We start from the raw sequence: 10,933 nt of genomic DNA on the forward strand, positions 1-10,933 counted from the left end.
GCGAGTTAAGAGAAAGTATTTATGACATGGAGATGTCTCTGTCTCTGGTATTTTTCCAACTTCATGCTCTGCAACATCATCCCCTGCAACGGCTCACCAGCCTAAAGGCTTAAAGGAGCAGAGTCCAGATCATTTGGGACGTTACAGCATTTTAGGCCCTTAGTCTCTGATTACAGAATAATAGAATATTGATCAGTCATTAATTCAAGTAGCCTCTACACCATGTAAAAATTTTGCAGGCATATGTTCTCAGTAGCCTCTTTTACTTCCAGTTTCCTCAATGCTGTTAGTCATTTGTTAAAAAAAAAAAAAAACCCAAAAAAAACATTTTGGACCAAAAAATAAAAAGTCCAGTTAGTGGTGTTCACGTACACTACATGGCCAAAGGTATGTGGACATCTGAGCATTACAATCATATGTGGAAGTTGAACATTTCATTCCAAAACCATGAGCGTAATAGGGTTATGCAGCGAGGTGATAGGAAATGAAGGGAGAAAGATGACAGATCACATGCAACAAAGGTCCACACTTGACCGCACTAGAAGCATGGACATTGCAATTACATGGTCAGCGTCTTAAATCCCGAGGCCACGAGGACGTCTGTTGGGAAAATAGAGAAAGAAGATGAAAACTCCCTACATAAAGAGCCCAGACGGCTGGTGGATTCTTGCTGTGAGGTGACGTTGAGCCATCATGCTGTGAACATTGAAAAAATATGTGTTGTGGTGAATGAAATACTGCGCACATAAATGTTCTCTTTTCCTACAACATTCTGTATATAGGAGGGTGGTTATATTGTGTGTGTCTGCACGATGTTCACTGCCAATGTTTTTCCATTGGTCAGTCGCACACAACCTTCAGAAACACACACACACCTGTGTCTGTACAAGGTCTAGATCATATCAGCCTTGCTCTCCACTCAGAGTCTATTCATCTCTCCAGTCCCCCGTTCTCTCCTCCTCTTTGTATCTGTTCTGTCTCCCTGAGAAAATAATGGTGAAGGTTTCTTTTGGAGGCTGAAGAGTACACACTGTGAGAACACTGCCAAGAATAACACACACACATGCACGCATACAGCTACACACATACAGACGTGTACTCCCACGTACAAATGAACACACAGACTCACAAACACACAGCTGAATGACATCACTGTGCTTTTTGTTTTATGGAGGCGTAATGACAGAGCTTCATGCCTCTCCCTCTCTCTCTCTCTCTCTCCCCCTCTTCCCTGTTCTCTCTCTGTCTCTCTCTCTCTCTCTCTCTCTCTCTCTCTCTCTCTTACACACACACAAACACACAAACTCACACATACACACATCTGGTCTCCATTACAAAATAAAGTATGTGCATAGTTCTGGCGTTTAGTGGTTTTATCACATGACCAGTGCGCCTCTCTATGGACTTCTGCCTCGGTACTGCAGTGTAGAAGAGCAGGTGGTTAGCAACCTTGTGTGTGTGTGTATGTGCATGTGAGTGCATGCGCATGCCTGTATGCTTATGAGTGTGTATTTTTGTGTACTTCTATCCTCATGAGCACCAAATGTCCTCATACAAATTGAAGGCTGAAAAAAAGTGCTCTAAACATCTTAGCCAGGTTTTATTTCTACAAGGGGCTGGCTTCAGAGTTAGGGCCTCAAGTTAAACTTAGATTAGTCATACTATATTTCCATACAGCTGCCAAGTGAATGTGGCACAGTATTAAAAATGTGGTGCAGTTCCCATTTCCTAATTAAGATGAAGAAAAACCTTTTACTGATGTTTAAAAAAGTCACATTTCATGGAAATTACACATAGTAACTCTGTGTGGGATGTTCATTAGTGCCAAATAATGTTTCCTGCACCTTCATCTGAAAGTGATAACCAACACCCTTGGTATCACTCTAATCTACCATGCAGTTGTCATTAAATCCCTATGGAGATTACATTGCTGTATAGAATAACATCTACTGTTTTTGGTAAATATGTCCCTATTTACACAGTCAGAATAAAGATATACAACCAAAGTTAATTTTGTTTGCTGGAATAAGCTCCTCCACTTCTGACATTACTATATGATGACACTATTGAGTGTAACAGTATGTCAACTAGCTTTTAGCTTTACCCATTCTATAACGATGGACATTTATATTTGTAATTCTTCTGATCTAAAGTTGGCACAAAACATTCTGGTAGTGTGGGAATATTTTGCAAAAGTGGAACTTTGTGTGTTTTGTTTTATAATAATGCAAGTACTTCATTTACTGAACATACAGTACATACAGACAGATCTATTATGTCAGAGACACAGATCATTCATAAAACCAGATATTAAGTAAGAGGATCATTAACTCAAACTCCCAAAATGTTGTCATGATATTCTCCTTTATACCAATCCATGTGTATCTGTGTCTGTTGCAGTCCACAGTCCTCCTGCTGGAAGCCCGGAGCGCCCCACGGTGGCCATCTCTCCCCTGCGTCCTCAGAGCTCCTCCCCCTCACGTTGCCACGGCCAGTCAGGTCGTCCGCTCTCCATGGTGTCTCCGGGACCCAGCTTAGGGCCCTCACCCCTCTCTTCTCCCGCCTCACGGCCCCTTCTGCCGCTCTCATCCCCTCTCTCGTGTCTCACACCTCCTAACGTGTCAGCGGTGCTCCTCAACGGCGAGCCGGCCAGTCCACTGCAGCCACCATCACCAGGCCCCTCCCATGCCCCCACCCAGGGAGCCCTCGCACCCAAACCAGAGAAGGTGAGTCTCTTCCTAACGAATAATTAAAGAACAATTTAGGCTGAGAGTCAAATGTCACTGGCTTGTTTTAATGTGTAATTTTTCATTCAACAATCACACTGTGGAAGTAGATACTGACAGCTGCCTCAATTCACCAGAATTCTTTATATGCAACAGACTGAGAAACAAACATCTTTTCTCTAATAGAATGATTGGATGTCTTGTCTCTTTTCTATTATTTTCTCCACATGTATAATCAATAGGCTGAATGCAGTAACTTCATGCTTTTTTTTCTGAAGGGAAATCACTTGTCAAAGTACATAAAGACTAGACAGGTTGTCAGAAAACAGGTTTCCAGGTTTCCCATAAATTTAAAATCATAACTCTTGATAATAAAAATGAATCTCTGAATACTGAGTATTAGCTGGTGGAGAATATACATATAATGGCCAATTTTCAAAATTTTAAAACAAATCCTGCAAATAAAACTAACTTTATATATTTTAAGTAACTTTAACACAACAAAGGTGTTTTGTGATCCAGATTTCACATGAGCTGTGTCAGTAGTCCTCTCCTCTCCCTCAGTAAGTGTCTTTCACCCAGGGAGCTGGCACAAACGGCCTCCTATATGTTGTGAGACCTACGGTGCTAAAGCTGTGGATGTTAAATCGGGCTGAGCTGACAGTGAAGGATGGCACCGAAAGCTCGCATCTGTCTCAGCTCCATTTGTTTCACTGTTGGCTCCACTGTCTGGGACAGCTAATCTAACTACATGGCTAGCTGACAAACAGCTCATTGACTATGGAACAGCAGGCAGTGGCCTTGTTTACATCGTCTCACTCAAAGATGGCTTGAACTCGTATTTTTTAGAGGCCAGATTCAGGATCATAACTCACATACTGAACAAATCTCATAGAAGCTAGAACAAGGTAGTGAAGGTATCAGTCAGTTAAGAAGGTGATTTGTTAGAAATAGGCCATTCTTACTTTCATGTCATTCTGATATTAAAGAATGTTCCCATATTTTCACAAGTACAAACTATGGTTTCTATCCTTTTTTAGGATAATTTTTCTCAGATGTCTTCAAATCTGATCTCCCACTCTTTCCAAAACAACCTTTCAATATGGACTGTAGCATCCAGTGTTGATATAAAACTTTCAGAAGCATTTATGCCCTTAAAACATCAAATAAAAAACCTGAATATTTCAATAATAGTTTTTTTTGCAGGGATAGTTGAGTGGATCAAATTCAAACATACAGAGTTTGACCCAAAATAACAGACCATGGCCATCTTTTGTTGTAAAATACTTTATCATCATACTATCTTCAAATGTTCAGCCCTAACCCTCTTTCACACTACTCACCATTGTTGCTTTCAGCTTGGCAGAGCAGAAACATCAGGTTTGAAGTCAGTGTGGCGATGAGGCCACACAGAGTCCATCTTTGTTACAGAGGAAATGATGAAGCAGCTATGATAACTGTCTGGCAGACAGTTTGGTTTATCTCTGTTCGACACAGTGTCACACTGTCTAGAGCGCAGCCAGCATTACAGACACTTATCACATTGGACAGTGAGATGCGTTTGTAGACCATTTCCAAGAAATCTGTGCATGCAGGGTAACTGACAACTAAAGAGCTGAAGGAAGTACTGACAACTAAAGAGCTGAAGGAAGTACTGACAAAACGAGTCTGAATTTGTCTTAAAAAACATGTTTAAGATGATATTGACCTTACATTAAATTTTTACTGTACTGTGCTGGTTTATTTACATTTTTACAGACACCTACTATATTCTGGTGAGCACAGTTTTTTATACTTTTTGCATTCACTGATTGCAAATATAGTCTTATATTTTACTCTTAACTGCTATTTAAAAGTATATTGACAATCTCATACCTCCAACTAAACACACTCCTTGTTTTATACCACCAAACTGCCGGTTGAAGGAGAACGAGTATATCAAACATATTACGGAGCTCCTATGATTCCACCTGGTAATTTCTTTCAGATAATTTAGCTAAAACGCATTCAAAGACTGTTGAGTGTTAACGAATGAATGGTAGCGTAATCAGCTCCCATCAACCCTGAGCAGTCTTTACATGCCAGCCTTTAGTTTGAAAGGCTCAGTTCAAAATCTGCCCTATTGAGTTAACTCAACAATGACAGTGAATTCTTCCTAGATTAGATGGTTGTTGAATCAATTTACGTGTGTGTATGTGCAATTTCTTACATTTGGAATGAAAGAAAACTTTGCGCACACACACAAACACGCACACTTTCATTTAGATACCATGCAAAATTATACTTAAGTAGCATGTCAGGTCCAGAACCGTGTTGAACTGTGAGTGCCTGCTGCCATCTGGTGGCTCATTTTAGAACAACAGCATCAGTGTGACTCGCTAATGTAAACAGACACACACAGGCGAGCACACACATCCACAGGAGGCAGATTAAGCCTTTAAGCCTGCAGATGAAAGGAGAGAGGGAGTGATTATTCACTTTTTTCTGTCGCTTTCAATCTCTCCGCCTGCCTTCCCTTTCTCTCGCTTTCTCTACACCCCTGTGTTCTCTCCTTCCTCCCCTCTATCGTTCTCTCCTCACCCTATTTTTCCATCTTTTCTCTCTCTTCCGTTCCTTTCCCTTCTTTGTGTCCTCCTGTGCCTCTTCCCCTCCCTGAGTCCCTCCTCCACTGCTCCTCTCTCCCTCTACACCCCTCTATTGTCTCTCCTTCTGTTTATCTCTATTTTTCTTCTCCATCATCTCCTCCTTCCCACAAGTTAAAATTCAAACAAGCTTTATTTGCACGACAGGAAGGAAATCTATGTTGCCAAAGCCGTGAAATATTTTATGTGTGTTTATTTCAGTACCTTGCCATTGTACACTCGAGGCGACTGTGGATTCTCCAGACAGTGAGCATCAGTTGTTTTATGAAAAAGGGATTTATGTTTGGGGAAAAAAATTTAAACAAAGAAGATCCACATTTCAACATCCTGTGAGAAAAAATTTAATCATGGTATTTAGGGAAACACATAACTCCAAAGCACTGGCACTTGTAGTATAGAGGAAAGGAATGCTGTTATTTTTCTATAGTGGCTCTGCTGAGTCAAAGTGTTTATACAAGCGCTCTAAGTGCTTTGTAAGCACTTTTTTGACTGTGCTGTCCCACTCTATACTAAGACTTGTCATTAGAGCTATGAATTGTTATTACCTCCCTTTTTAATTATTAGATTTTGATCAGCTATTCCTATATGATGGTGTTTTGCCACTTTGTGTTTGGTAACAGTGTAGTGTGTCACAAGATTTAATTAACAACCCACGTAGTTGTAAGATCCATTTTTGTTTGAGTGGGATGTCCGTGTTTTTGGCTGCTCATGGTGTAGTGGTTGAAGCTAGCTGTTAAATTTAGCTCTTTTGGCCTATAAAATGCCAGAAAATAGCGAGAAATTGTTCATGGAGCACAAACAGGTTTTTGCTTCAAGCCTTGTTCAGTATTACAGAGCCATCTGCAAAGGCTTGCAAATTTGGTGTGACAGCTGGGCGAACTTACCACAGGGACCAGTGGGTAGCGGTGGTAGAAAAATAAGGGATGGAAGAAACAGATTTATCTAAAATATAAAATAAATAGAGGAAGTGTCCTGTGTAATGTGATTATAAGTCACCATAACCTCTCAGTGTTGGTAAGGCTGTGCCATGTTCGTTATATGAAATGTAGAAAAACTAATACAGAGAAATGATTTCAAGTGCAGTAAAGGAAAGGAAAAGATGAGGCTTAAACTACCCTCAGAGAAACCAATAATGATGTATTCAGGACTGTAGAGATGTTTCTTCCATGGTGACAGAGTCTTTACAAGGTCAGGTGGTGAAAAATGAGAGAGTTTGCACAGAAACAAATATCACTCAAACACCTGAACCTGAGAAAAGAAGCCAAACTCTGTGTAAATTAACTTTGCTCTGGATGTTCCTGCTGTTAATAATAGAATGTGTTTTGCTTATAATTGAATATATATAAATATTCAGATGAACAACACATGGCACAGTAGTTTGGTAATGTGGGATGTAAAACACATGTTCTAGATGTGATTTGTTGAATAAGAGTGTGCAGACTTCAACATTTTCTGCAAGTGAACATTAGTGTTAGTGAACACAACATTTTGTGGGAGGGAGCAGAAGTGCTTGCTCTAGCTCCACCATATGAGGACTCTTTTTTGCTTTGAGTTTGCTTGCTGACTGTATGTTAGGAGGCAGTGTTAAATATAGTGTAGATACAGTTGTAGCACTCTTATGTAAGATGAAGCTGAACTTTATATTAGCTTAAGAAGTAATTACCAGCTCAGGGACTTAAAGTTTAACAATCTGTTCCTTTGCTGCTGAAGTGCTGTGAATTGTGGGTCATTGTTAACAATGTGTTCAAGATGTTGCAGCAGAGGTTTATGTCGCATAGTAACAGATTTACCTGCTCATGTCCCTTCTGGTTGGGCATCATGTGCGTCTGCTGTTGCTGCTGCTGCTGCTGTTTGCCTGATGACAGTTTGGCTCTCTGCATTAACAATATTATATCTAGATGTGTCTGTCCCCATCTACGTTCTCTTTAATGTCAACTGCTCCACTACCGACTTCATAGTGAGAACATTTATACCCATTATCACGTTTAACATGAATCCTGGCAGCTCTTCATGCTTGACGCTGATCCGTCTGTACAACAGAGTGCAGTGAAAACTCTGCAGTTGTACATGCTCTCCATGCTGCTGCTGAGAAATGTCCATCATATTTATTACGTCTGCTGTTATTAGCATTTCACAAATTTCAACTTCAAATCAGCTGATTTTAACACGTCTCTTGGAAGAGTTTGATTTGTGAGTCCTTTATTCAATAAGGATTCGTGGGGGAAGGTTATGTGGTCAACAGGTCACAAGCTCTCTTTATGTTCTTCTTTCTCTCCTCCACTCACTCCAGTGCTAACCGGCAATAAAACAGCAGTTTGTATTCTGACTTTTCCATTTTGTTTCTAAGCTTTTATATTTGCAACTCCGTGCCATTTCCATGACAACTGTCCATCACAGCATTGCAAAGACAGTGTTTGATAGAAGAATGGGTGTAAAGCAAAGCTGATGCCTGATCCAGCAGCCCACTATGTTAAAGAAACAGATGGCTGAGGTGGAGACAGCTGATATGAAGGCTCCCTGCATCGCCAAAAAATTGTAATCATCCTCAGGCATGCTCAGTATTGATCCATGCTGTCATGATTGAGAGTGTAAAATCAGCAACAAGCAGCAAAAGAGAGAAAGCCGGTTTGTGCTCCTGGTACTGCAGAGTTTGGCTGAATGGACAGTGCTCTACACGCCCTCCATATTGCAGCCTGAATGAAAAAGTATGTGTCTCCCTTTATATATATAACATTCAAAAACATTTTATTAATAGACCAGGCCAGCAGATGGACATAAATTCAGCTTGAAGCATCAATACTGTAGCTACCTGTTTGTTCAAAATACACATTGTGATTGACACTCACAACATGTCCTTTCCGAGTTACTCAATGTAATAACCACTGCCATGGCCATGATTTTATTCTTTCTGAGCCACGAGTGAAGGGCGGGAGAGAGAAAGAGATTTTTTCGTATTATTTATTCTGCTCACCGAAAATACTCAACATGACTTTATGGTTGCCAGATGAGGGAGAATTTTTAAATCTTAAAGGCACAAGCTGCCCGTCCTAATGTGTTAGATACTATCACAAATCTGGCAACATTAACAACCAACACTGTGATTTTGGTTTGGCTATAATTGTAAAACCTGGAAATCTCACTCTGTAGTTTCAGTTGTATCTCAAAGTATACACTGGTCTTAACGAATAGTTACACATTTTGAAAGATACACTTGAGACGAGAAGGTTGATACAGTGTTCATGTTTGTGCAAGAAGTACGGATCTTTACAGACTGGAAACAAGGGAAGACAGTCTGGCTCTGTTCTCAGTTGAAAAATCTTCTATAATATATTAACACACTGTATCTTGTTTGTCTAATCCGTACACAAGCAGAGATGTAAAGACAACAACTTGTACTATCACAGGAAGTTACCTGCTGTAATTATTTCTTGGCAAACAACAGCCGGGAGCATTAACCTCCCAGAGTCTTCATAATCACAATCAGCTTACCAGACAACCACTGGAGACGCTGCACAGAGGAACAAGGTGAATGAAGAAACTGTCTTTTGTCAAGAAACAGTTGCATCATGTCACTTCCTCTCAAACCCCTGGCTACACAGACATTAGAGTGGTATTGATCTTCACATGTAACTTTTGGGCACATCCCATATTTCAAACCATTTCTTAAAGAGGGGTAAAATGTCTCCAAAATGTCCCCAGTGTCCTCACAGCATAAACAGCACAAAAACTGCTGCATAAAAAAAAGACATTTCCTGTATCATTCCTCTGCCTGGAGATGTTGGTTTTCTCAAACCTTCAGAGGGTTTGTCCATATTGACAGGAAAAACAGCTCATGTTGCATCACTGTCTGAAACAAAAGTGGTTAACAGTTTTATTTCTTGTGTGATGAGTCAACAGGAAAACATTTTTATTTGTTTCATAAATGTGATTTTTGCTGAATATGTGGAGAGTGTATTTATGTCCTGTAGATTTCTATGTAGAGAGAACAGAACGATATATACTGTAGAGAGATATTGTTTACACCACTTTCCACTTTCACTTTACACTTTCTGTTATGAGAAGCCTCGTAAAACATATATTCCTGTATATCTCAGGAAAACAATGATCCTTACCAGCATGTCTGTCTGTTTGTTTGTTCTCTTGTTCCTCCCTCCCTCTATCCCTCCATCCTCAGAAGGAGAGGAAAGCGGGAGGTTTATTAAAGCTCCTATCAGGGGCAGCGGCTAAGAAGAAACCTCGCTCACCTCCATCCTCCCCGCCCACCCACAACCCCTCATTGGCTGACCCCACCCACCATTCTCACCACCATCACCACCACGCCCGCTCAGGTTCCTGCCCAATGGCGTCGCAGGGGCGAGCCGGCTCCTGTCCAATTGAGAGCGAGATGGCAGGGGCCATTGGGTTGGAGCCGCTGCACAGGAAGTCCGGTTCCCTGGATACCAACTTCCCCATGTCACCCCCAGCAACACGCGTTGGCAACCCCCTGATGGTTCTCCGGCCTGAACCCAAACCCCTGTCCAGAGAGAGGTGAGCACACACACACACACACACAGACACGAAACACAGACACAGGAAAACATATATATTTACATGTTAACAATCGGGGAAACTGCTCAAACACAAGAGTAGTTTTACTGCATAGGCTGCTGGCAATTTAGTCTTGCAATTTGTGGGAACAACAATATATAGTCAAACATGATTGTAGTTTTAGTTTCTACAGTGATTAAAAAGCAGTCACATTGTGTGTACATGTGCAGAACAGCAAATACTGTGAGTAATTTTTATGTGACAACTGACCATAATAATCCTGACAAAAAATATTTGACTATCCTGACAGAACGGTAAAATTTAGGGCCGGGAGGATTTGTCATGAGGATGCAGAGTGTGAAGAAAGACTCGTCAGTCCTGAGAGAGTTATTAAACTCACCGATAACAAAAGCACGAGCAGAGGATAAATGGAAACAAAGTCAGAACCAGCCAGAGGCGCCTTTATGAGCAATAAGTCATTACTGTGGGGAACGTATGTGTGTGGGAAAGTAACATAGGGGTTTAATCAAGGTGCTAGTTTTCACGCGGATGCCTGTAAGCAGTCAGTCCATTAGTGCCGGCCAGGAGCAACAGTTACAGCTGCTGTGAATCATCAATCGATCATCAATCTATCTGCGAGAGAGATGCAACCATACACGTACCAGCAGACACACACACACACTTCATGTTCCTCAGTGGAAACCTGTAAAAACACACTTACAGACACTACAACTGTGTCACAGGACATGAAAGAGGAATAAAGCATGTCTCTCTTCTGGGAGCACTGGTTATCACAGCAAACACTGCTCCTTCTGTGTGTATGTGTGTGTGTGTGTGTGTGTGAGAGAGAGAAAGGGAAAGAGAGAGAAGCAGAGGGGAAAAACAATCTTGTCTTACCAATATTTTGGTAAATGGCAAACCCTGTGGGACAGTGGTACACCGAAACACAGACATAATGGTTACCATAACATCTGATATGCACTTACTGGCTTCCAGATATAACACAAAACAGCGCGAAGGCCAGAAACTCTCCTATAA

At 41.1% G+C, this 10,933-nt stretch overlaps 1 protein-coding gene across 2 annotated transcripts in view; it reads left to right on the plus strand.

The window, feature by feature from the left end:
• The window catches only part of LOC111662708 (E3 ubiquitin-protein ligase SH3RF3), a 93,191-nt gene that overhangs the window by 77,683 nt on the left and 4,575 nt on the right, over positions 1-10,933 (plus strand). Inside the window, exons 8-9 of one of the 2 annotated variants that reach the window (XM_023416659.2) lie at positions 2,401-2,726; positions 9,546-9,895. In XM_023416659.2, coding sequence (XP_023272427.1) covers positions 2,401-2,726; positions 9,546-9,895 — 676 coding nt within the window. Of the gene's footprint in view, positions 1-2,400; positions 2,727-9,542; positions 9,896-10,933 lie in introns of both variants that reach the window. The other variant, XM_023416658.2, reaches the window with a different exon arrangement.

The sequence above is a fragment of the Seriola lalandi genome, unplaced genomic scaffold, assembly GCF_002814215.2.
Source record: "Seriola lalandi dorsalis isolate HSWRI2012SDOR001 ecotype SW California unplaced genomic scaffold, Sedor1 jcf7180002054568, whole genome shotgun sequence".
NCBI classification, from domain to species: Eukaryota; Metazoa; Chordata; class Actinopteri; order Carangiformes; family Carangidae; genus Seriola; species Seriola lalandi.